This window comes from Lepus europaeus, chromosome 17, assembly GCF_033115175.1.
Source record: "Lepus europaeus isolate LE1 chromosome 17, mLepTim1.pri, whole genome shotgun sequence".
Lineage (NCBI taxonomy): Eukaryota > Metazoa > Chordata > Mammalia > Lagomorpha > Leporidae > Lepus > Lepus europaeus.
The window spans coordinates 61,681,723-61,707,088 of record NC_084843.1 but is presented as its reverse complement, the minus strand read 5'-3'; the positions used below and the strand labels follow the sequence as shown (position 1 = coordinate 61,707,088).

General features: G+C 46.3%; 1 protein-coding gene across 1 annotated transcript in view; it reads right to left on the bottom strand.

The window, feature by feature from the left end:
* Window positions 1-7,714: 7,714 nt before the first annotated feature.
* The window catches only part of MCU (mitochondrial calcium uniporter), a 211,110-nt gene continuing 193,458 nt past the window's right edge, over window positions 7,715-25,366 (bottom strand). Inside the window, exons 7-8 of the mRNA XM_062214756.1 lie at window positions 11,828-11,944; window positions 7,715-8,507 (exon numbers count right to left, since the gene is read on the bottom strand). Of these exons, the coding sequence (XP_062070740.1) occupies window positions 8,430-8,507; window positions 11,828-11,944 (195 nt within the window). The 3' untranslated portion in view covers window positions 7,715-8,429. The remainder of the gene's footprint in view (window positions 8,508-11,827; window positions 11,945-25,366) is intronic.

Genomic DNA, 25,366 nt, shown 5'->3' with positions numbered 1-25,366 from the left:
CACTTAAAAAAAAAAAAAAAAAAAAAAAAAGACTGCAAGGCTCTGAGGAAGAAAGTCTTTATCAGCGGCGCTGGCTGGGGCTTTATCGGAGGAAGAGGATGTGGGGTGCGGTGTGCACTGCTCGGCCTTGACCTCACATGGGAGCTCTGCTCTGCCCTGTCAACAGGGTTGCCTCACTGATTTTGTTCTTTTTTTTTTTTGGGGGGGGACAGGCAGAGTGGACAGTGAGAGACAGAGAGAAAGGTCTTCCTTTGCCGTTGGTTCACCCTCCAATGGCCGCTGCAGCCAGCGCATCACGCACCGCGCTGATCCAAAGCCAGGAGCCAGGTGCTTCTCCTGGTCTCCCATGGGGTGCAGGGCCCAAGGACCTGGGCCATCCTCCACTGTACTCCCGGGCCACAGCAGAGAGCTGGCCTGGAAGAGGGGCAACCGGGACAGAATCCGGCGCCCCGACTGGGACTAGAACCCGGTGTACCGGCCCCGCAGGTGGAGGATTAGCTTATTGAGCCCTGGCACTGGCCTGATTTTGTTCTTTAGGGAAGGAGCTTCCCAGTGCCACAGGCTTCTGCTGCTCGCTCCCCAGAATTCCCTGCGATGAGGCCTCCACTACCTTTTCCAGAAGGGAACTCTACATGAGGGACATGCCCTCAGCTCAAAACCTGGGTTCGTGACGGCGAGGAGCTGACTTCACAACGCTACATTTTAGATGAGACGGGAGCAGGCCACGTGGTGGAGTTGGTCTTCAGGAAGCATCTTGGTCCGATGGCCAAGGAGGTGACGACAGCTTCCAAAGTCTAACAGTCAGGACATGCCTGGAGTGGCGACCACATTCTCTTGTTTCCATATGGTCTTTAGTCTCAAAACTTCCTGAAAGAACAAGGCGTGAGTTGGTTTTATTTTTCCTTTTTTTTTTTTTTTTCACTAATTCAAGCTGTAATACCTCCTGTTTTCAGATTGTCCTTCTCCCCAAAGTTTTAAATGAGTTAATGAGTTGTTTCATGAATGTTCAGGGAAGGGATTTAAAAATCAGGAACTACTCACTCAGTTAACGACAGTGTGGAACATGTCAAAATGTGCTGGAGTTTCGCCTTTAGACAAAAGAGGCACGCGGCAGGCAGGGGCCTGCACACCGCGGTCCCCACAGCCTTAGGAGTTTGAGCTTTGGAATTTACGGCTCCCTGATATCCTGCAGAGCTGTGGACCCCCGAGAATCAGCAAGCGCTGAAGATCACGTGAAGGGAAGGAGAGAAAGAAGGGTCGGAAAAGGGTTTTTATTGTTGTTCTTAGTGTTTTTAGAAATTAAGTAAGGATCTGAGGGATACTAAGATTTTTCTTTCTCAATCTTACATTTATTTATTTGAAAGGGGGGAGGCACAGAGAGAGAGAGAGAGAGAGAGAGAGAGACTTCACCCACTGTCTCACTCTGTGTATACCAGCCAGGGCTGGGCCGGGCTGAAGCTCGTAGCCAGGAACTCCATTCAGGTCTCCCCGTGGGTGGCAGGGCCCAAGGACTCGAGCCGGCATCTGTTGCCCGCTAGGCACATTAGCAGGGAGCTGACTGTGAAGTGGACGTGGGACTCGATCCCGGGCACTGCGGTCCAGGGCTTCACCTGCTGGGTCACGCGCCCACCCTGCTTTGGCCTTTTTTGTTCCATGCGCTCCATCTCATCCATGCTACTCTTCCTGTCGGTGAGCGGGCAGGAGTACGGTCTTGGGGAGGAAGTCCTTAGCCATGTTTTCATGGTCTCCTAGCACCATGTTTCACTAAGCTCCGCAGCATTCAGGTAGACGCTAGTGCATACCAGGGCCCAGGTGTTGTGCCAATCACGGGCTTGGGCAGTGACCAAAGTAAAAGTTCTGCACGAGGAGCACAGAGCTGACAGCTGAGCAAGGGGTTTCCATGGACCTAAAGTTGCGGTCAGCTGCTTTGTCACTAGCTTCTGAGGAACTCAAGCTATGTGGCCAGTAGCCATGGGCAGCTCAGGGGCTGTCTGGTTACTAGGTTGTGCTAAGTGTCAGTGGTTTCAACAGAAAAAACACCCCCACCCCCACCCCCGGCGCGCGCCATTTCCTGTCCCTGAGAGCCATCTGCCTGCCTCCTGGGTGTTACGAGAAGCAGAGGACGTGTGCGGGAGATAAAGCCGGGGCTGCCGCCTGCCAGGATTGATGGCTGGAGTCAAGGACTTGCAGCAGCCAGCCTCTGGGATCTGTAAACAAGGATTTTCAGGGCGGTAGGATGTCCCCCCTTATTTCTATTTTTTCCTTTTTGGTGGACCTGCCTTTTCATTTTTAACTTGCTATGATAAAAGCTTTCAAACGTATACACACAAAAGTAGAAAGAATGACCAAAGAGCTGCATTAATTGCTAACACAGTCAACCTTATTTCTAGGCCAGCATGCATTTCTGACATACCATCTTTCTTCTCCACACATGCACAATGTCTTTACCATTGAGGAAAATTAGTAATGATCCCTTAATACCTCCTGTGCAGCCCATATTTAAATGTCCCCAATAGTTTAAATAGTCCCCAATATATTTCCTTTTATTGCTAGTTGGAGTCAGAACCGAAACAAGATTTATAAATTGAGTTTCGTTGTGTTACTTAAATTTCTCTTGCCATGTTTGCTGAAGAAACATTAGTTGAGATTTGTTGAAGAAACACCATCGTTTGTCCTGTAGACTGTCTCCTGCTTTGGATTTGCCTCTGAGGTGTCTGTCATTTAGACCTCTCCCCCATATTTAATGTTAACGCTTGTTCTTCTTTCCCAGTTTCCTACGGTGTGTCCTGTTGGAATTTAAAAGTGAAAATTCTGGTGACCCAGAAGACATTCAATGCACAGGGGGCAATGCTGGAGCTCGGTCAGCTGGAAGAGGCCTCAGGACTACGTAAGTGGGAGCTGAAGTAGGAGAGTGGGGGAGAGCACCCCTGGCAAACGGGGTGCAGAAGGAAGCATGGGGAGGCGGCAGCACAGGTGTGGGCAGAGGAAGCTGACGCCGCAGGGAGAGACTGACAGGAGATGCAATGCGCAGTCACAGGAGCCCAGGGAAGTTTCAAGGAGGACGGGTTGCCCATCTACCTACAAAACCTAGGTAGATGAAAATGTATGCCCCGGGTAATTTAGATTCAGTAGGATTCATCAGAGATAACCTATACAAGACAGGACATTCTGCCTAGCAGCCAGGATGCCTGCATCCCTCATGGGAGTACCTGGGTTGATTCTCAGCTTCGGCTCCCAACTCCAACTGCCTGACAGTGCAGACCTGGGAGGCAGTGATGGTGGCACAAATAATCGGGTACCTGCCACTCACAAGGGAGACAAGGGTTCTTGCTCCTGGCTTCAGCCTTGGTCCAGCCTTGGCCACTGTGGGCACATAGGGAATAAACCAGTGAATGGGAACTCTCTTTCTCTCTCTCTTAAATAATAATAAATAGCCTATACATTTGTCCTAAGGAAATAACCAAAGTGCATCGTGGGAAACAAGGAGTCTGGACTTATTGGGGAGAACAAAGAACTAAATGTTATGGGCAGTGAAAAAAAAGTAATCGCAAACCTTACAGTTTTAGTGAAACTGAGTTCAAAAATACAAGTCACTCTTTTCCATGAAATCTTTCCAGGGAGATTAAAAATTCAACGTAGTTTTTTTTTTTTTTTTAAGAGTTATTTATTTATTTGAAAGGGAGAGAGATAGAGAGAGAGAGAAAAGAGAGGAGAGGAGAGGAGAGAAGGGGAGGGGAGGGGAAGAGAAAGGAGGAGAAGAGAGGGGAGGGAAAGGGAGAGGAGGGGAGGGGAGGGGAGGGGAGGAAATGTCTTCTATCCGCTGGTTCATTCCCTAGATGGCTGCAAAGGCTGGAGCTGGGCCAATCTGAAGCCAGGAGCCTGGCACTTCTGGATCTCCCACGCATTTGTAGGGGCCCAAGGACTTGCGCCATCTTTTACTGCTTTCCCCCAGGCCTTAGCAGAGAGCTGGATTGGAAGTGGAGCAGCTGGGACTCAAACCAGCGCCCATATGGGATGCCGGCACTGCAGGTGGCAGCTTTACCTGCTACCACAGTGCCACCTCCTCTAGTTCTACTTTTTAACAGGTGTTTATTTTGTATATACTTGAAACACAGGGCAACACACATGCACGTATGTACGAGTTGCGGGGGGAGAGAATTTCTTCTATCCACTGGTTCACTGCTCAAATGCCTGCAGGAGCCAGGAACTCCATCAGGGGCTGCCACGTGGGCGGCAGAGGCCTGAGTACTTGAGCCCTCACCTGCTGTCTTCCAGGATGCATTAGCAGGAAGCTGGATTGGGAGCAGAGCAGCTGAAATTCGGCACTCCGATGTGGGAAGCAGGAGTCCCAAGTGGCAGCTGAACTGCTGTCTCTATTTGGTTCTGGAAGATGGACACATGACAAGCAGGATACAACATTAGCATGAGACAGGAGCTCTGCTCCGTTTTCTTCCTATTTACCACACCCGGTGGTACTCACCGGTTCCGCACTCTGGTATTTGATCACAGGATCGCCTCTTCTCTGGGCCTCTGCTTCCTTCCCTCCCAGCGGTGGTTTGTCCAGGTCAGTACTCACCAGTCACCAGGGAGGCTTCTTCAGGCAGACGGTGGCCCCACTCCTAGCTGCTGATTCAGTGGCAGCAAGAGAGCCCTATCAGTGGACTGCTTTAATTGTGACCAGTTTATTTCACTCGGCATACATTTTTTAAGATAATATTTCATTTTAACAGCTGAAAGTTTTAAGAAAAGATTTTATTTATTTGCAAGGCCACGATCTAGAGACAGACAGAAAGATCCCCCATGCACTAGACTGCCCAAATTCCCACAACTACGCCGGGCCAGGAAGCAGCCAGGAGTTGGAACTTCATCCAGGTCTCTCATCTGGGAAGCAGGGACCTGAATGTTTGAGCCATCCATTGCCACCTGCCACGGTGCACGTTAGAGGAAGCTGGGATTCTAAGTGGTGCGGGGATTTGAACCCTGTTATCTTGATATGGGGTGTCCCAAGCAGCACTCTAACCTATGCCCCGACTGCTTGTCCCTGGCTCATTTTCAGGGTTCACCCATGTTATAACACACCCCCAAATTTCATTCTTTTATGGTTTCATAATATTCTACCATAGGCATGTGCCACATTTCGCTCATCCATTCACCTGTTGATAGACACTTGATTTCAGCCCCTTTTGGGCTATGCAGAACGCTGCTGCTGAGGACATGGGTACAAAATCCGAGTCCCTGCCTTCAATTCTTTTGGGCATAAACCCTGAAGTGGAACTGCCAGATCACAGGCACATCCTGTGTAATCTGAGGAACTGCCACGCAGTCTTCCATAGGGGGTGCCCATTACCTATTCCCACCACCAGCGGAAAGGATCCAATTTCTCCACCTCTTCACAATACCTGTTGTGTAGGGGCCTCAGGGGCAGGAACCATGTTTTATTTTTAAAAATCTGCAAAGCCTAGGATGTGTGGAAAACGTAGATACTATTTGTCAACTGCAACAATAGCTTAGCATTTTGCATCTTATCTCCCTCTAGCTTCCGTAGCTCAAGGTTGTCTGTTAGGCTAAGCCGCCCGGAGGCGGGCAGAGCAGTACCACCCCCCACTGCACAAGAGCGCTGAGAGATCTGATGTGCACTTCCGGTGTGTCTTTGACGAACATGGCAGCATGTGGTATCTTCCCGTTTTGAGACCATGGCGAATCCGAGAGCTGTGACTGTCTCATCTCGGTTCAGTCCTGAACAACCTCCTGGAGTCCAAGGACCCCCCCACTGGACAGTCAAGGTGGTCCTGACCCAGTGGAGATTTTTCTGAGAATCAAGAGATGAGGACGTCAGTCTGCTCGTTGTCACCGGCTTTGTTAATGGTTGTAGGTGTCATTCAATCTCTTGGTTCTGGAAAATGTTCACCATCATGGCTTAAAGAAGAACAGAAGGTGTTTTTAAGTGCACAGGCTGTGGCAGGGCTTGGCGTGGTGGTCACCCTACTGCTTCGGATACCCGCAGCCCTCCTCCGAGTGCCTGGGCTCCGGTCCTCGCACCCCTGCCCCCAGCTGCCTGCTACTGCACACCATGGGAGGCGGCAGGTGACGGCTCAAGAAGCTGGGTCCCTGCCACTCCGAGGGGAGACCTGGATGGATTCCTGGCTCCCAGCCTCCGGTGGCCACGCTCTGACTGCTGTGGGCATTTTGAGACTGAACCAGCAGATGGGAGCTTTGTGTCTATCTGTCTCTGCCTTTGAAATGAGATAGATAAAAAAAGAGGCTCTAGGAACAAAGTTTAATTTGAAATGGAATTTTTATACTAATTTGACAACTCAAAAATTTCCCACCTGGAATCACAGGATAATACATTTTTTTTTTTTTTTTACAGGCAGAGTGGATAGTGAGAGAGACAGAGAGAAAGGTCTTCCTTTTTGCTGTTGGCTTACCCTCCAATGGCCACTGCGGCCGGCGCATCGCGCTGATCCGAAGCCAGGAGCCAGGTGCTTCTCCTGTCTCCCATGCGGGTGCAGGGCCCAAGCACTTGGGCCATCCTCCACTGCACTCCCGGGCCATAGCAGAGAGCTGGCCTGGAAGAGGGGCCACCGGGATAGAATCCGGCGCCCCAACTGGGACTAGAACCCGGTGTGCCGGCGCCGCAAGGCGGAGGATTAGCCTGTTAAGCCACGGCGCCGGCCTTTTGGTTTTGTTTTAAAGAATGAGAAGCTGTTTCAAAAATTGAATAAGTATTTATTGTTCCAGAAGGTACATTGCTTTTATACATATTTCATAAATGATACAGGATTTTACACGCCTTCCGCGGTTGGCTATTTGCTCGCAGGGCCTTTCTGCCGCCTCCCCCGCCCCCCACACACCCTGAAAGATCCACGCCTCTGCTCCGCTCTTCCTCCTTCCACACCCTGCACACAAACAGGAGAAGTGGCTTCAAAACAACCCGCACAACTTAACAAACAGAAATGGGGGTGGGCGGGGCACAGGAAGTGGGGGGCGTGCATCCTCTCTCCCCGAGCCTCCAGCCTCTGCAAGGCACCTGGGGTCTGGGATTTTTTTTTTTCCCCTCACACACAATGATCCCAAAGGAGGAAGGAAAAGAGAAGGAAGCCCCTTGCCACGATGAGGCGGGAGGAAGCTTGAGAGAGAGAGAGGCAGCCAGCTGCGGGGCCAGCCCAGAACCCTGCCCTCCTGCCTGCACCACGCATGGCCGGCTCGGACTCCGCCAAGGGCACAGGTCGTCTGGACAGACGGTGGAAGACGGGGTGACGGGTGCAACTGCTTGACGGAGGGTGACACCAGTTCTTTCTTCTTGCAGTTTAATTTAAGATAAGAAGGAGCAGGGCAGAGTGGGCAGGCTGAATGAAGCCACAGAAATGTTTCAGTATAAAGACGACTCGCACCCTCGGAGATGCCCCCGCTAGGCTGATGGCCAGGGCAGGGGCCGAGGGCGGGTGCCAGTGCGACTCCCCGGGCCTGGGGCGACGCAGGGCCATCACACAGACTGGCCAACAGCAGTGAGATTACTCGGGTTCTGAAATGGCTACAGAGCCATGATTTTTAGCCAACGTCTAAGACTCACATCTTCCTGATTGGTGAGACAGCTGAACACCCCTCCTCTGGCCTGCACTGTGCAGGGGACAGATATGTGAAGTAGGAAAATTATCCCTCCTCTTAAAGATTAGTCAGTTACCGAAGAAAAAAAAGCAAAACAAAAACTTCATGCAGTGTTGCCAGTGATTTTTAAATATTCATCCAGGGAACTGGGATACACAGATATTTTAAGAAGCTATTAAGGGGATAATCCAACACTCAGTGATCAAACAATCATAAATTGGTTCTAATTACCACTTGCATAAAATTAGTGTAACCTCAAGTATAGGTAGGCGGTGAGAAGAGGGGCAGAGGCGGGGGAGATTCCGGGGGCGGCACAGAGACTGGGCCCAGCTTGAAATGAATGCAAATGATACGGACTCAGACTCTGCCACCCATGTATCACAAGGATTTGCTTTTCTGATAATTGATTTACTCCTATGTCAAAATAAGAAAAGTTAAATTAAAAAAAAAATTAGAGTAGAGTAGGGTGCTGGTGTGTTACTGTTTGCTGGCCCTGCAAAGATGCAAGAAACACACACCCCCAGCATCATTTTCCCTTTATAAATCTCTCAACTATGTAAATGCATCGTTTTCATCCGGAAAGTGAGATGCTTGATTAAGACATTATTTACTAAGCCCTTTGAGCTTATATTCCACAATGCCTGATCCTCAGATTTTAACACTCTTTTCTTCCCTAAGATCCTTTTTGTTTTTGTTTTGTAATTAAAGGTAAAAACCCTCTACCCCCACATGGCTCCCAGCTGCCACCTGCAATGCATTCATTAAAAAGGCAAGAGTTATAAACAGGTTCTTTCTGCCGGGGCTCAGAGGCTGTTTGCAGATCAATCTTTTTCACCAATCTGTCGAAGGGGCAGATGTACTTGCAATGGGTCTCTCAGTCGTTTAAGGTCCATTTCTGCCTAAAATAGAAACAGAAGCGGAGGAAAACTGGTTAGTGAGACTGAAACAGCATCCCCTGAGGACAGGACACTGTCCTTCCTGCGTTAGCGAGTCAGAGAGCCACCCCAGCACTCTGGAAAGCAGAGCGGCTCGGCAGGCACAGGGGCTTGCATTCAGGACAGAGGACAGCCAGGACAGAGTCCAAGGCCTGTCCTTGGCAGTTTCAGCTGTCAAGAAAGTTCCGGGGCCAGCGCTGTGGTGCAGCGGGTTAAAGCCCTGGCCTGAAGCACTGGCATCCCATATGGACGCTGGTTCTAGTCCCGGCTGCTCCTCTTCTGATCCAGCTCTCTGCTGTGGCCTGGGATAGCAGTAGAGGATGGCCAAATCCTTGGGCCCCTGCACCCACGTGGGAGACCCGGAAGAAGCTCCTGGCCCCCGGCTTTGGATCTGTGCAGCTCTGGCTGTTGCAGCCAACTGGAGAGTGAATCATCAGATGGAAGACCCCCTCTCCCTCTCTCCTTCCCTCCCTCCCTCCCTCCCTCCCTCTCTCTCTCTCTCTCTCTGTGTAACTCTAATTTTTAAACAAATAAATAAATATATATTAAAAAAAAAAAAAGGAAAGAAAGTCCCCAGAAAAGTCAGTGCTGTCACTGGCCAAACCCTGCAGACTCAGGGGCCGAAGAACGTAGGGCCATCTGAGACATCCACCTTTGCGGCATGGTTCCAGTGAAACGTCCTTTTCCAAACCTCTGCCTGGAACCAGAACTTTAACTTAAGCTACTTAAGACTTTTTTTTTTTTTTTTTTTTTTTTCTGACAGGCAGAGTTAGACAGTGAGAGAGAGACAGAGAGAAAGGTCTTCCTGGCCGGCGCCACGGCTCAATAGGCTAATCCTCTGCCTGTGGTGCCGGCACCCCAGGTTCTAGTCCTGGTCGGGGCGTCGGATTCTGTCCCAGCTGCTCCTCTTCCAGTCCAGCTCTCTGCTGTGGCCCGGGAAGGCAGTGGAGGATGGCCCAAGTGCTTGGGCCCTGCACCCGCATGGGAGACCAGGAGAAGCACCTGGCTCCTGGCTTCGGATCAGTGTGGTGCGCTGGCCGCAGCAGCCAATAGGGGGTGAACCAACGGAAAAGGAAGACCTTTCTCTCTGTCTCTCTCTCTCACTGTCCACTCTGTCAAATAAAAAAGAAAGAAAAAAAAAAAAAAGAAAGGTCTTCCTTTTCCATTGGTTCAACCCCCAAAATGGCCACCACGGCTGGTGCGCTGTGGCCGGCACACCGCACTGATCCGAAGCCAGGAGCCAGGTGCTTCTCCTGGTCTCCCATGCGGGTACAGGGCCCAAGCACTTGGGCCATCCTCCACTGCACTCCTGGGCCACAGCAGAGAGCTGGCCTGGAAGAGGGGCAACCAGGACAGAATCCGGCGCCCTGACCGGAACTAGAATCCGGTGTGCCGGTGCTGGCACCGCAGGTGGAGGATTAGCCAAGTGAGCCACGGCACCAGCCTAGTTACTTAAGACTTTACAGTTACTGACCCAGTCATTGTCTAAAGTTTTCACTTAGCCGGTACATTTTAAATACAGCCTTGTTTTTAAAGCGGACACACAACCAATGAGTATCACAATGAATCGTGAGGTAATGAACACCCAACTGCAGCAGCACTTAAAAATTATATTTATTTGAAAGGTAGAGTCTGTCTGTCTGTCTGTCTCTCTCTCTCTCTCTCTCTCTCACACACACACACACACACACACACAGGATCTTCCCACCAGCTGGTTCATTCCCCAAATGCCCACAATAGCTGGGGCTGCGCCAGGCCTGAGCTGGGAGTCAGGTCTCCCAGGTGGGGGCAGGAACCGCAGTCCTTGAGCCATTATCTGCTGCCTCTCAGTAGCTTAGGCTGGAAGTCGCTTGAACTGGCACTCTGACATGCAATGTGGTTAGCCCATGTGGCAGCTTAACCTGTGGTACCACAACGCCCATCACTGCAGCACTTTTTTTTTTTTTTTTTTTTTTTTTAAGATTTATTTACTTTTTTAACAGGCAGAGTTAGAGAGAGAGAGAGAGAGAGAGAAGAGACAGAGAGAGATCTTCCATCCACTAGTTCACACAATGGCTGGAGCTGGGCCAGTCTGAAGCCAGGAGCTTCTTCCAGGTCTCCCATGTGGGTGCAGGGGCCCAAGCACTTGGGCCATCCTCCACTGCTTTCCTAGGCCATAAGCAGGGAGCTCGATTGGAAGTGGAGCAGCTGGGACTTGAACTGGTGCCCACATGGGATGCCGGGGCCGAAGGTTGTGGCTTTACCTGCTATGCTGCAGTGCAGGCCTCTTGCACTTTTTTTTTTTTTTTTTTTTACTTATTTATTTGAAAGGCAGAGTTACAGAGAGAAAGAGGGAGAAAATGGGAAGGGGAGGGAGGGAGGACGATCTCCCATCTGCTAGAAGGCACAAAGGCCAGGGCCAGGCCAGGCTGAAGCCAGGAGCCAGAAACTCCATCCGGGTCTCCCATGTTGGGTGGCAGGGGCCCAAGCACTTGGATTATCTACTGCTGCCATTCCCAGACTATTAGCAGGGAGCTGGGTCAGAAGTGGAGCAGCTGGGACTCGCAGCGGCACCCAAGGGGTTGCAGGCGGCAGCGAACACACTGCAGAGCCGGCCCCAGCGGGGGTGATCCGGATGCAACCCCCCAGGACGAGAGCATCCCCACACCGCACCAGAAGATCCGAGTCCACTCAGACGGTGGCAGGGGTCGACAGAGGATCCAGAGAATGGAAGAGCTTCTAGAGACTGCCGAAAAATCTCGAAAGCCACAACTATTGTGGAGAAGAGCAGGGAGGATTAATTCAACACAGTCAGAGCTACAGGAGACTGAGGGAGGCACATCCAGAAATTTGAAAAAGGCAGCTTTTATGAAAAAACAAAACACATCAATCTGAAAGCATCTGCTGTTGGACAGTCCCTGAACTGTGCCTGTCAAGAATTTCTGGTAGTGTCTCCCCTACCTGGGCTCTCCGTGCCCCACTGCTGCCATGTTTTAGGTTTGAAATCTTTGGGTCAATTATTTCAGAGAGATTAACAGGAAGAAAGAAAAGTACAGACAAACAACTCAACATTTCAGTGTGCTGGTGTGGATAGACAGGGGCTGCCATCTTTCCGTCTGCTGATGTTGCAACACTTCCCAGAGAGTGTCCAAGGCTAAAGCAGTCGTTTTTATCAACCAAGGAGTAATTTAGCCAGAAGAGGAGGGCTGGGTGGTTTTCCCATTTATCCATTTGAAGTGTAGTGGTTGTGGCTAGTAACAATGCCATACAAGACGCAGCCGGGACTTCACTTTCGCCAAAGTTACCTGAGCAATTGCATCCTTGAGTTGGTTGTATTTCTCTAGGTCAAAACGTGACTTTTTGGCTCCTTTATGGAAAAATAGTAAGTATTGTCTGTCTCTGGCTTCTGGGTAAACATACTCCTACAGAAATAAAGGAGAAATGTAATTATTAGTCCTTCATGTACTATCTTCAGTTTCAACACATATGCACACATAGATACACTGATCCGTGCTGTGCTAAATAGCTCATTTCTTCTGAACAGCTTTTATTGTGAAACACAGACACACAACCAATGAGCATCACAATGAATCATGAGGTAATGAGCACGCCAGTCGTCACAGAGCGGCACCAACAACCCAGAAGTCCCTCTCCTGCCTCTTCCCAATTTCTAACACTTCTTTCTCCCCAGAGTAATCACCACTTTTACCTTTAGGGTCATCATTCTCTTGCCTTCTTTGTAACTTTCCTCCTCCATATCTCTGAGTGATATAACTTAATTTTGCCTAATTTTGGAATTTCAGAAAAATGGAGCAATGTAGTATTCATGCATGTCTACTTTTGTTTAATATTATGTTTGTGAGATTCCTCTTTTGTGTGTAGCTTCCATTGCTATATTATACAGCGAGTAAACTGCAATTTATTTATCCATACTACTACTGATAGAAGCTTGGGTTGTTTCCTGTTTTGGCTATAATGAATAATGACACCAAGAACACTCTGGACGGGGCCAGCACCCTAGCGTAGTAGACTAAGCCTCTGTCTGTGACACTGGTATCCCACATGGGTGCTGGTTTGTGTCCCAGCTGCTCCTCTTCCGATCCAGCTCTCTGTTTATGGCCTGGGAGAGCAGTAGAAGATGGCCCAAGTGCTTGGGCCCTGCACCTGTGTGGGAAACCTGGATGAAGCTCCTGGCTCCTGGCTTTGGATTGGCTCACCTCTGGCCATTGCAGCCATTTGGGGAGTGAACCAGTGGATGGAAGACCTCTCTCTGTCCCTTCCTCTCTCTGCTTATAACTCTACCTCTCAAATAAATTAACAAAATCCTTTTTTTTTTTTTAAAGAAAAACATTCTAGACTTCTCTCCTTTGTAAAGTACATGCCTAGGAGTAGAAATCCTGGATCACAGAGGATGCAAACAGGTTTCCAAAATGGTTGTACCAATTCCATTGTACTAATGGTGTACCAGTTACACCAGTTACCAGCACTCCACATCCTTGCCAATACTGGATGCTCCCAGATTTCAAAGTTAGCCTTTCCAGTGTACGTGCAGCAGCGTCACTTCACCTGCAGCAACAGCTTTACTGAATGTCTCACATGCCATACAATCACGCATTTACAGTGTAGCATTCAATGATCCGTAGAACACTCACAGAATTGTGCAAACATGACCACAATTTTGGAACATTTTTCACCACCTCAAAAAGGAACCCAAACCCTTTAATAGCCACTTCTCCTGCCCCTAACACCCCCAGGTCCAGGCAACCACTAATCTACTTTCTGTCTCTAGATTTACCTCTTCTGGACCTTCCATGTAAGTGGAATCATGATGATACAACATGAGGCCTCTGTGTCAGGCTTCCTTCATTAGCATAACATTTCAAGGTTCATCTGTCTGTAGCATGTATCCGTATGTCATTTATTTTTAAAAGAGTGACTGATTTATTTCAAAGGCAGAGTGACAGAAAGACAGGGGGAGAGGGAGGGAGGGAGGAAGGGAGGGAGGGAGATCTTCCATCTGTTGGTTTACTCTCCAAATGCCCACAACAGATTGGGCTAGGCCAACTGAAGTCAGGGGCGAGGAACTCCATTTGGGTCTCCCATGTGGTGGCAGGAAGCTAAGTACTTAGGCCATAATCTGCTGTCCCCTAGGTGCACTGGCAGGAAGCTGGATTGAAATCGGAAGAGCTGGGACTTGTATCAAGCACTCTGACATGAGATTCGTGTATCCCAAGCGCTGGCCAAACCTGCTTAATGCCACAACACCCATCTCTATGTCATTTATTTTGATGGCCAAATAATATTCCACTGAATAGATGTACCTGATAGCATTTGGGTTAATTCTACTTTTTGGCAATTATGAATGCTGCTATCAACACTGCACGTTTTGTGTGACCTATGTGTTCATTTCTCTTGGAGAGAAACAGTGTTCTGACCACTCAGGAGGCCAAGGCCTTTTAACTTCACATACTACCAGTCACTTGTATACGTCTCTTACCTTATCAAATCTCTCATCATTTGTTTCAACTGGATTGTGTATTTTTTTTCTTTTTTTTTAAGATTTGTTTATTTATTTGAAAGTCAGAGTTACACAGATAGAGAAGGAGAGGCAGAGAGAGAGAGAGAGGTCTTCCATCCACTGGTTCACCCTCTAATTGGCCAGAGCTTGCACCAATCCAAAGCCAGGAGCCAGGAGCTTCTTCCGTGGGTGCAGGGGCCCAAGGACTTGGGCCATCTTCTATTGCTTTCCCAGGCTAAAGCAGAGAGCTGGACTGGAAGTGGAGCAGCTGGGACTGGAACCAGCTCCCATATGGGATGCTGGCACTGCAGGTGTTGGCTTTACCCTCTACACTACAGCACCAGTCCCAGATTGTGTATTATTCTTACTGATGCAGGATGTGTACGTATTCTGGATATTGACCCGCTGTTGAGTACAGATACTACAAATATCTCCTAACCTACTCACCCTCCTTATGGCATCTTAGAATAAACAAAAGTTCTTGATTTCAATGTTGTCTAAATTATCACTCTTATCCTTCATGGTTATTTAGCACTTTTCATTCTGTGTAAGAAGCCTTTTCTCTTGCACAGTCAGTAAGACAGTCTCCTATCTTCCAGGAACTTTGTTATATTAACTTTTGTAATCAGATCTACAATCCATCTGGAATTAATTTTTGTTTACAGTGTAAGGATGGGGCCATTTCATTTTTTATATGGCTATTCAATTATCGTAGCACCATTAATTGAAAAGGACTCTACTTTGTTGTGCCATCTTTTTTTTTTTTCTTAAAGATTTATTTATTTATTTGAGAGGCAGAGTTACAGATGGAGAGAGGGAGAGACACAGAGAGAGGTCTTCCATCCACTGGTTCATTCTCCAAATGGCTGCAATGGCCAGAGCTGGGTCAATCCAAAGCCAGAGGCTTCTTCTGGGTATCCTATGTGGATGCAGGGGCCCAGACACTTTGGCCATTTTCCACTGCTTTCCCAGGCCATCAGCAGGGAGCTGGATTGGAAGTGCAGTAGCCCAGACTGGAACAGGCACTCATATGGGATGTTGGCGCCACGGGCTGGAGGTTTATCCTACTACACCAGAGCATTGGCCTCAAGTGCATCTTTTTTAAATCAGAAGTTCAAGTATCCTGGATCTGTTTCTATATTCTCTCTTCATTCTACTGGTCAGCTTGTCTATCCTTGTGCCACTGTCTTAATTACTGAAGCATTCACACTCTAGCTATAGTCTTCCTATCTAGTACAGCAAATCCTCTTACCTGATTTTCCTTTAATAGCGTCCTGTCTTTCCTTAGTCCTTTATGTTTCTGTGTAAGTTTTAGAAGCAGCCTATTCCAGTCTCTTCCTAATCTCCAAATCCGCTGAGATTCTGACTGGGATTTCTCAGGCCAACAGATCAGCTTGGGCAGAACTGACATTTCTGCCTCATTTATTTTCTACTCCATGATCAGGCTGTATCACCCATTTATTAAGTCTCCTTTATGTTTATTTTTCATAGAACTCTTGCACATATTTTGCACAATTTAGTTCTGGGTATTATAGAAAATCATTCAAGGTTGTATCATTTTAAAACTCATCTTTTGCTTGTTGTTAGCATATAGATATACAGTTGATTTCTGTACACTGACCTTGTATCCAGTAACCTTATAGAACTCACAGATTATAACCTATTATCTGATGCCAGCGCCATGGCTTAACAGGCTAATCCTCCGCCTTGTGGCACCGACACACCGGGTTCTAGTCCCAGTTGGGGCGCCGGATTCTATCCCGGTTGCCCCTCTTCCAGGCCAGCTCTCTGCTATGGCCCGGGAAGGCAGTGGAGGATGGCCCAAGTGCTTGGGCCCTGCACCCGCATGGGAGACCAGGAGAAGCACCTGGCTCTCCTGGCTTTGGATCAGCGAGATGCGCCGGCCGCAGTGGCCATTGGAGGGTGAACCAACGGCAAAAAGGAAGACCTTTCTCTCTGTCTCTCTCTCTCTCTCACTATCCACTCTGCCTGTCAAAAACAAAAACAAAAACAAAAACAAAAAAACAAAAACCTATTATCTGGATACCAGTGTTTTAAGATCTATTTGTTTATTTGAAATTCAGAGTTACACAGAGAGAGGCAGAAGGAAGGAGGGAGAGAGAGAAGGAGGGAGGGAGGGAGGGAGAGAGAGAGAGAGAGAGAGAAAGGTCTTCCATCTGCTGGTTCACCCCCCAGATGGCCACAATGGCTGGAGCTGCACTGATCCGAAGCCAGGAGCCAGGAGCCTCTTCCAAGTCTCCCATGCTGGTGCAGGGGCCCAAGGACTTGGGCCATCTTCTGCTACTTTCCCAGGCCACAGCAGGGAGCTGGATCAGAAGTGGAGCAGTCAGGACTGGAACTGGTGCCCATGTGGGACACTGGCCCTGCAGGCAGCAGCTTTACCCATTATGCCACAGCGCTGGGCCCTCTATATACTTTTATTAATGTACAAAATCTATGAATGATGTCTAATTTCTTTTTGATGTCTACATCTGCCACATCTTTCTCCTGCCTTCTGTACCAGTTAGGGCTTCTTCAAAGCTGACTAGAAGCAATACCAGCATCCTCTTCCCAGACGATGAAAGATGTCAGAATACTCTAAGACTTGCATGCCATTGTCGTTGGAGTATTTTTAAATTCTCTCTGTACTATAAGTGCTATAAGGGTTTATTATAATTGCTTTGTACATTTAATATTTGTTTCAATTCTGTCACAGATTTACCACTCTCATTCCTTCCTACTTTTCAGACTTCCCATTCATGATAATCTTCCTTCTGCCCACAGGACACTCTTTAGTCTCTGGTGCCTATCTGAGAGTGACAGATGTTTGTCTGAAAACGCCTTTCACCTTTATTTTTTTTTTAACTTTTATTTAATGAATATAAATTTCCAAAGTACAGTTTATGGATTACAGTGGCTTTTTCTCTCCCATAACTTCCCTCCCATCAGCAACCCTCCCATCTCCTGCTCCCTCTCCCATCCCATTCACATCAAGATTCATTTTCAATTATCTTTATATATAGAAGATCAATTTAGTATATATTAAGTAAAGATTTCAACAGTTTACACCCACACAAAAACACAAAGCGTAAAGTACTATTTGATTACTAGTTATAGCATTAATTCACATTGTACAACACATTAAGGACAGAGATCCTACATGGGGAGTAAGTGTACAATGACTCCTGGTGTTGATTTAACAACTGACACTCTTGTTTATGGCATCAGTAATCTCCCTAGGCTCTGGTCATGAGTTGCCAAGGCTATGGAAGCCTTTTGAGTTCGCCAACTCCAATCTTATTTAGACAAGGTCATAGTCAAAGTGGAAGCTCTCTCCTCCATTCAGAGAAAGGTACCTCTTTCTTTGATGGCCCATTCTTTCCGTTGGGATCTCACTCACAGAGATCTTTCATTTAGGGTTGGTTGTTTTTTTTTTTTTTTTTTTTGCCACAGTGTCTTGGCTTTCCATGCCTGAAATACTCTTATGGGCTTTTCAGCCAGATCCGAATGCCTTAAGGGCTGATTCTGAGGCCAGAGTGCTGTTTAGGACATCTGCCACTCTATGAGTCTGCTGTGTATCCAGCTTCCCATGTTGGATTGTTCTCTCCTTTTTAATTCTATCAGTTAGTATTAGCAGACACTAGTCTTGTTTATGTGATCCCTTTGACTCTTAATCCTATCATTATGATCAATTATGAACTGAAATTGATCACTCTGATTTGTGAGATGGCATTGGTACATGCCACCTTGATGGGATTGAATTGAAATCCCCTGGCACGTTTCTAACTCTACCATTTGGGGCAAGTCCGATTGAGCATGTGCCAAACTGTACATCTCCTCCCTCTCTTATTCCTACTCTATATTTAACAGAGATCACTTTTCAGTTAAATTTAAACACCTAAGAATAATTGTGTGTTAATTAAAGAGTTCGACCAATAGTATTAAGTAGAATAAAAAATACTAAAAGGGATAAAGTATTAAGTTGTTCCTCGACAATCAGGACAAGGGCTGATCAAGTCATTGTTTCTCATAGTGTCCATTTCACTTCAACAGGTTTCCTTTTTGGTGCTCGGTTAGTTGTCACCGATCAGAGAGAACATATGATATTTGTCCCTTTGGGACTGGCTAATTTCACTTAGCATCATGTGTCTAGATGTGGATTTCTTTTCTTTATAACAGTATTTGTTGGCATTAAATTTCTAAATTAATATCTTTCATCATTTTGAAAAATTCTCAGCTGTTGGCTCCTAAAACATTGTTTCTCTCCACTCTCTCTTCTGCTTCTGAGACTCCAACAAAATTAAGTATACATCTGATTTTCTGCTGTATCTTCTGCCTTTTTCCTTATCTTACATCTTTCTGTCTTTTCTTGTGTCACCTGAATATTTTCTTCTGACTTACTACTCCAGGTCATTATTTCTCTCTTTAGTTATGTGCCATCTGCTGTTAAAGGCATCCACTACGTTTTTGTCATTTTCATTTGGTTCTTTAAACAAAACATCAAGTTATCTGACAATATTCTCCACCTTGCCTTTTACCTACATGAATATAATAAGTACAGTGATTTTAAAGGCTATGTCTGATAATGCCAGTACATGAATTCCCTTTGTCTGTGTGCTATCTAGTGTGCTACAGTTAGAAATAGGAGTAAATATTCACTGACTGATGATGACAGCTATAGGATGAATGGTAGCTAAAGGCCTGAGGAAGTCTTTTAAAATGAGTAAGATTGAGGTCTGGATCAAGAACACCGACTGGGGAAGGCACCGCGGCACAGTGAGTTAAGCATCCCATACTGGAGTGCCTGGTACTGAGTTCCATTCTGCTTCTGACCCGTTCCCTGCTAATGCACCTGGGAGGCAGTGGATGATGACCCAAGTACTCGGGTCCCTGACACCCATGTGGGAGACCCATGTGGGAGCTCCTGGATCCTCTCAGGCCCAGCCCCAGCCCTAGGTGTTGCAGGCATTTGGGGATAAACCCAGTGGACAGATTATCTCTGCCTCCTTGACACTTGGCCTTTCAAATGAATCAATCAGTAATAAAAAATAACACCAACTAAAGAATAAGTTTTAGATTAAGAACTTGACAGCTCTCTACTTTCATCTAAATTTCTATTATTAAGGTACTAACCTATTAGCTTATGATGTAAATCTTCACACTAAATACATTTTGCAAATTTATTCTATGTCTTTTTTTTTTTTTTTTCCTTTTGGGCAATGAGCATTTACTGAGAAACTGTGCTACACTCTTTCCTAGAAATTTTGTGATTTGAAACATGAAGAGAAATGTGGATGGCTTAGTTACCAGAGTCAGAGAGAAAGAGTTTAAAAACATAAGGGACACAACAAAATACCCTGGAATAAGACAGTGGAAGGAGGGACTATATGATTAAGGATGGAGAGGACTGGCCCTGAGGAGAATGCCACCTGTTTTTTGGACCTGAAGGAAATAGTACAAAACTTGGTACTGATACAGTTAAACTCACAGAATTAGAAATTAGAAAGCTTATAACCCATTAACTTCAATGTTGTAGGTGTAGGAGGCAAGGTTAAAGGTAGGCTGGGGGAACTGACATGGAGTGTTAGAATATTTACTTGGGGATAAAAGGGAAGGAAGTAGAATTAGAAACATAAGAAGTAGCCCTTTCCACATCTTACTTCATCTTTCCCTAGCCACGCTGAGTGGCCTGCGTAGGATAAAGGCCAGATTTCAGCGGAGGTGAGGAGTCTGAGCACATATGGTAGGAAGACAAAGGGGCCGGGGTTGTAGGAAGCTAACAAGAATATGGGAGTATGGTCTAGGCTGAAAGAAAAGGAAGCAGTACAGTAGGAAGGCGACAGTAAAAACTTGAGAAAGATGCCAGTAGCCTAAAGGTCTGGATGAGGGCAAAGCAGAGAACGAGCAAATAAAAGGGATCAGAAAAAAAAAATACAGTTCTAGAAGAAAAGGTCCTGAATGGCCAATGACGTGGTTTTCAGAAGCAGAATATAAACATAAATGATGGCTGTTGGAACGGAGGAGACAAAGAATATTAAAAGCTAGGTGAGTGCTTCCAAACCTCTTCTTTTTTTTTTTTTTTTCATTATTGCTCTGATAGGTACCTTGTTGGACTTAAAATCTATTTGTTTACATATTTTAATATTTAACTCTTTTTATTTCCCAAGAGCCAATTTTCAACATCTTGATACAGCATTTCCAGGGAACATGCATGGGCTGGCTAGACTGTGGGATGGGTGGTTCACCTGCATGCTGAGGTAAAACAGACTGACAATCTGCTTTAATTTTTTTTATTTGAGAGGCAGAAACTCACATGCACACATGCGTGTGCGTGAGCGCACACACACACACACACATTGGGAGGAGGAGAAGATGGAGAGAAGAAATAGGAGGGGGAGAAGGGAGGGTCAAGGGACAGAAAAAGAGAATACCATTCACTGGCTCACTCTCAAATGCCAACCAAACCAGGAATGCTATGCAGGTCTCCTGTTAGGGTGGCAGGAACCCAGCGGCTTGAGTCAGCACTCGCTGCCCTCCCAGGGTCTGCATGGGTAGGAAGCAGCAGTGTGGCATCAGAGCCAGAACCCAAACTAGGCAACTCCAACGTGAGAGACATGGAACACAGTGTCGTATCTGCTAGGCTAAGTGCTGCCCTGGCCTGGTGATTCTGACTGTCAGTTTCCTTTTCCTCGTCACAGAGACTACTATTCCGGTTTCACTGAAATAGCAGTCAAGGAAATCTAGTATTTCATTTGATGTAATGATTTTCAGTGATAGTTCCATCTTATAAAGATTCTTTGGAATGTAACTTACTACTGGGATTTGCAACCATGCACTGCTTGGGGGGATATGTTCTGAGACACGCATCATCAGACGACTTCACTGTCATGTGACAGTCACATTGTGTGCTTACACACATCCAGGTGGTACTGCCTACTACACACCTAGGCTACCAGTACACACCATTGTTTGTGTGCTCTGTCGTTAACAGAAATGCCCTTATGTGTGTGGCCAATGACTATTTAGATTGCTGATAAACACAGTATCTCATTGTCACAACAGTTTAGGAGGGTTTAAATGCTGCTGAAGAGGCATTTTGCTTCATGTATTAATTATGAATACTAGTTGGAATATTTAACCTGAGAAACTATTTACATTTTATTTGGTCAATGTTTTCCTATTTATAAGAGAACAGCAGAGGCTGGTGCTGTAGTATAGCGAGTAAAGCTGCCACCTGCAGTGCCGGCATCCCAGAGGGGCACCGGTTTGAGTCCTGGCTGCTCCAGTTCCAATCCAGCTCTCTGCTATGTGCTTGGGAAAGCTGTGAAAAATGGTGTAAGTCTTTGGACCCCTGCCCACATATGGGAGACCCAGAAGAAGCTCTTGGCTTTGGATCAGCCCAGCTCTGGCTGTTGTGGCCATTTGTGGAGTGAACCAGTGGATGGAAGATCTCCCCTTCTCTCTGTGCCGCTGCCTCTCTGTAACTCTGCCTTTCAAACATATAAATAAATCTTCCAAAAAATTTTCTCTAATTAACTAAATTAACTAAAACTAAATTCTTTGTTATTGCTATTTTTTTAAGTTGTCACTTGGTGGCAGCAAGAATGTTTTGGGAACCACAAAAGTAGAATGCTTACTAGGACAAATAAGATATTAAAGATTCCACAGCACTGGGGCCAGTGTTGTGGCATAGCAGGTTAAGCCTCTGCCTGTGGCCGGCACCATGGCTCACTTGGCTAATCCTCCGCCTGCAGCGCTGGCACCCCAGGTTCTAGTCCCAGTTGGGGTGCCAGGTACTAGTCCCGGTTGCTCTTCTTCCAGTACAACTCTCTGCTGTGGAGGACTGCCCGAGTGCTTGGGTTCCTGCACCTGCATGGGAGTCCAGGAGGAAGCACCCACCTCCTGGTTTTGGATCGGCACAGCACTGGCCATGGCGGCCATTAGGGGAGTGAACCAACGGAAGGAAGACCTTTCTCTCCGTCTCTCTCTCACTGTCTATAACTCTCTCTCTCTCTCTCACTGTCAACTCTGCTTGTCAAAAAAAAAAAATTAAAAAATTTAAAAAAAGAAAGTAGTAGAAAATGCCCAAATGCTTGGGCCCTTGCACCCATGTGGGAGACCTAGAAGAAGCCCCTGCTCCTGGCTCCTTGTTTAGGTCTGGTCCAGCCCCAGCTGTTGTGGCCAACTGGGGAGTGAACCAGTGGATGGAAGATCTCTCTTTCTCTGTCTCTCCTCCCCTCTCTGTAAATCTTTCAAATAAAAAATTTTTTAAAATCTTTAAGAGAGATTCCACAACATGATTAGAAGAAGAAAACTGCATGAACACTATTTCAAGTTTAATATTTGTATTAACCTATAGTTCAAGAAAAACATCTACAAAACAGTTTTCTGTAGGCAGTCACTATTTTTCTACCATGTAGTCCACATAAGGCGGCATGACAATGGAGTGGAAAGAGCAGCCTCTGGGGATCAGGTAATGTGGGTTCGATTCCTGGTCTCGCACTCTGCTAGACACAGTGTTGGGCAGACGAACCCCTCTGAGTCTCAGCTTCCTCAACTACAAATGCAGGGATGGGGCCAGCATTATGGTGCAGAGGGCTAAGCGACTGTCTGAGACACTGCATCCCACAGGAGCGCTGCTCTGAGTCCAGGCCGCTCCTCTTCTGATCCAGCTCCCTGCTAATGTGCCTGGGAAAGCAGCAGAGGATGTCCAAGTGCTTGGACCCCTGCCATCCATGTGGAAGACTGGTTGGAGTTCTAGGCTCCCAGCTTTGGCCCGGTCCAGTTCAAGTCATTGTGGCCATTTGGGGAGTGAACCGCAGATGGAAGATGTCTCTTTCTGTCTCCTCCTCTCTCTCTGTAACTCTGCCTTTCAAATAAATAAATAAATCTTAAAGAAAATGGAGGTATGTACTTACAGGACTGAGATTAAACATATAAAAGCATGTATGCATGTTACTGAAGTGCCTGATAAATAATGAGACTCAGGAAAAGGCAGTTATAGTAATGCTGAAGCAACAGACATGGACCTTTCATAGATGTGGATACAAAGCTTAACATTTTTAGTAATCAAGGAAATACCATTTTGTACCCAAATGACTAACAAAATCTATGTTCAAGGGATAACTGGAAAGCTACTAGTGTATAGCTGAAGGCATGGGTCACTTATTTTATATGATCAGTTCACTAAGTGTTCTGGATATAAGGCACTATGTGACATGGTAAAGTAAAAAAAATTGACTACAACCAAATGCCCAGACTTGTAAAAGAGAAATGATGCTGTACCAAGCGTATAACCCAAGGAAGCATGGGATGAGTGAAACATGTGCTAAAAAATCCAGAGGATGAGGGCTGGCACAAGGGTGCAGCAGGTAAAGCCACTGCCTGTGCTGTCAGCATCCTATGGGGGTGCTGGTTCGTGTCCTGGCTGCTCCACTTCCAATCCAGTTCTGTGCTAATGGCCTGGGAAAAGCAGTGGAAGATGGCCCAAGTGCTTGGGCTCCTGCATCCATGTGGGAGACCCGGAAGAAGCTCCTGACTTTGGCCTGGCCTAGCCCTGGCTGTATGTAGCTATCTAGGAGTGGACCAGCAGATGGAAGATCGCTCTCTGTCTCTCCCTCTCTAATTCTGACATTCAAATAAATAAATAAATCTTGAAAAAGAGAGAGAGAATTAGAGAGTTGTCTTTGAAAAAAAAAAAAAAAACAGAATTCAGAGGAGGAAAAGGTCAAAGTCAGCCGTGGTGGACTGGTCAAAGGTTTGTGAGAGATCAGCATTTAAGTAAACCTTGAACTCTGATAGGCAGAGATCAACAGGGAGAGCTTTCCCAGTTAAAATAATGGTCTGGGGGCTGGCTTTAGATCGGCCCAGCTCTGGTCCTCGCAGCCATTTGGGGAGTGAACCAGTGGATGGAAGACCTCTCTTTGTAACTCTGCCTCTCAAATAAATAAACAAGTCTTCAAAAAAAAAAAAAAGAAAAAAAAGAAAAAAAAGAATGGTATGAAGTAAGGAATGAAAGAGTGGGAAACTCAGGACTATCTTCACGAATAGAGAAGGTAACTTGATTTGTTTAGAACACAGACATTTGGACAGGAAAGTTAACAAACAATTATGAACACCCAGCCTAAGGAGTGTGGACTTCAAGGAGCAGATAGAAAGAAACTCTTAAAGGTGTGTGTGTGTGTGTGTGTGTGTGAGAGAGAGAGAGAGAGAGAGAGAGAGAGAGAGAGAGAGAGAGGAGCTAGAAAGGGAGAGAAGTACTGCAGACAGATGTGAAAGGATCCACAGCTGTAAGAATGAGTAATGAAGGCAAGGTAAGAATGACACACCTGTTCCTTTCTGGCACTAGTATGAGCCAGACATAGGGACAATGGCTGCAGACTCTAGGCAAGCGATTGAAGGGACACACACAGTTTATTTTCTCTTCTCTATCAGACACATTCAGGAGGCCCAGAAAGCTTAGATAAAATTCTTGTGCTTTCATTTTCTTACACACTTATGTGCTTATGACCACTGATCTAACAATAGAAAGAAAATGCCTATGTTGAATAGTAGCCACACACACATCTGAGAGCAACTCCCAGCTTTCTACTGATACCTAAGGAAGCAGAGAAAGCTTCTTGCATGTCTAAGCTATTTCAAATGTTCGTATTTCAAGGGAATGCTAGGTTGGATCTGTGGTTGTTATCCCATATATAATAATTAGCAATAAATCACTCATACTTCCTAAAGTGACACTAAGAATTTCCAAGATAATTAAACTAGTGTTGGCAACAAAAATAAGTCTGAGATATTCAATAGAGTCTTGGTTGATAAAGAACAGACCAGGAGCATAAAGTGATTAGGTACTTAATTTTCACCTTTCTTCCATGAAGTAAAAACAACAAACATCTATTCCTTTAACATCCTTATAGGTAATTCAGAGTTTGGTATATTTGATTAGTTATTACCGATTCTCCATTCCAAGAACTCAATAACAAGTGTGACATTCCCCATCCAACCACTACATTAATTATACATCACATAAAAAAACCAAACCAAACTAGGTGACTGAGTTATTCTATTCTCCTTTGCCTTCTTATTCTGTTCTTACTATTGTCTACCTTTATGAGTTTAATGGCTTCTACTGTTCTCTTAATGGTCTGTGACATCTATGAAGTGAGAAGTCATGTCTTATATCTACACATCTATCGCTAGCACCAAGAATAATGCCTGATAGATAACCAACACACACCTGCCTGTGCACATATCTGTGTGTATGTGTGTGTGTGTCTGTGTGTGTGAAGGATAATGAGTACTTAAAGACAACTGACCTTAGAAAAAAATA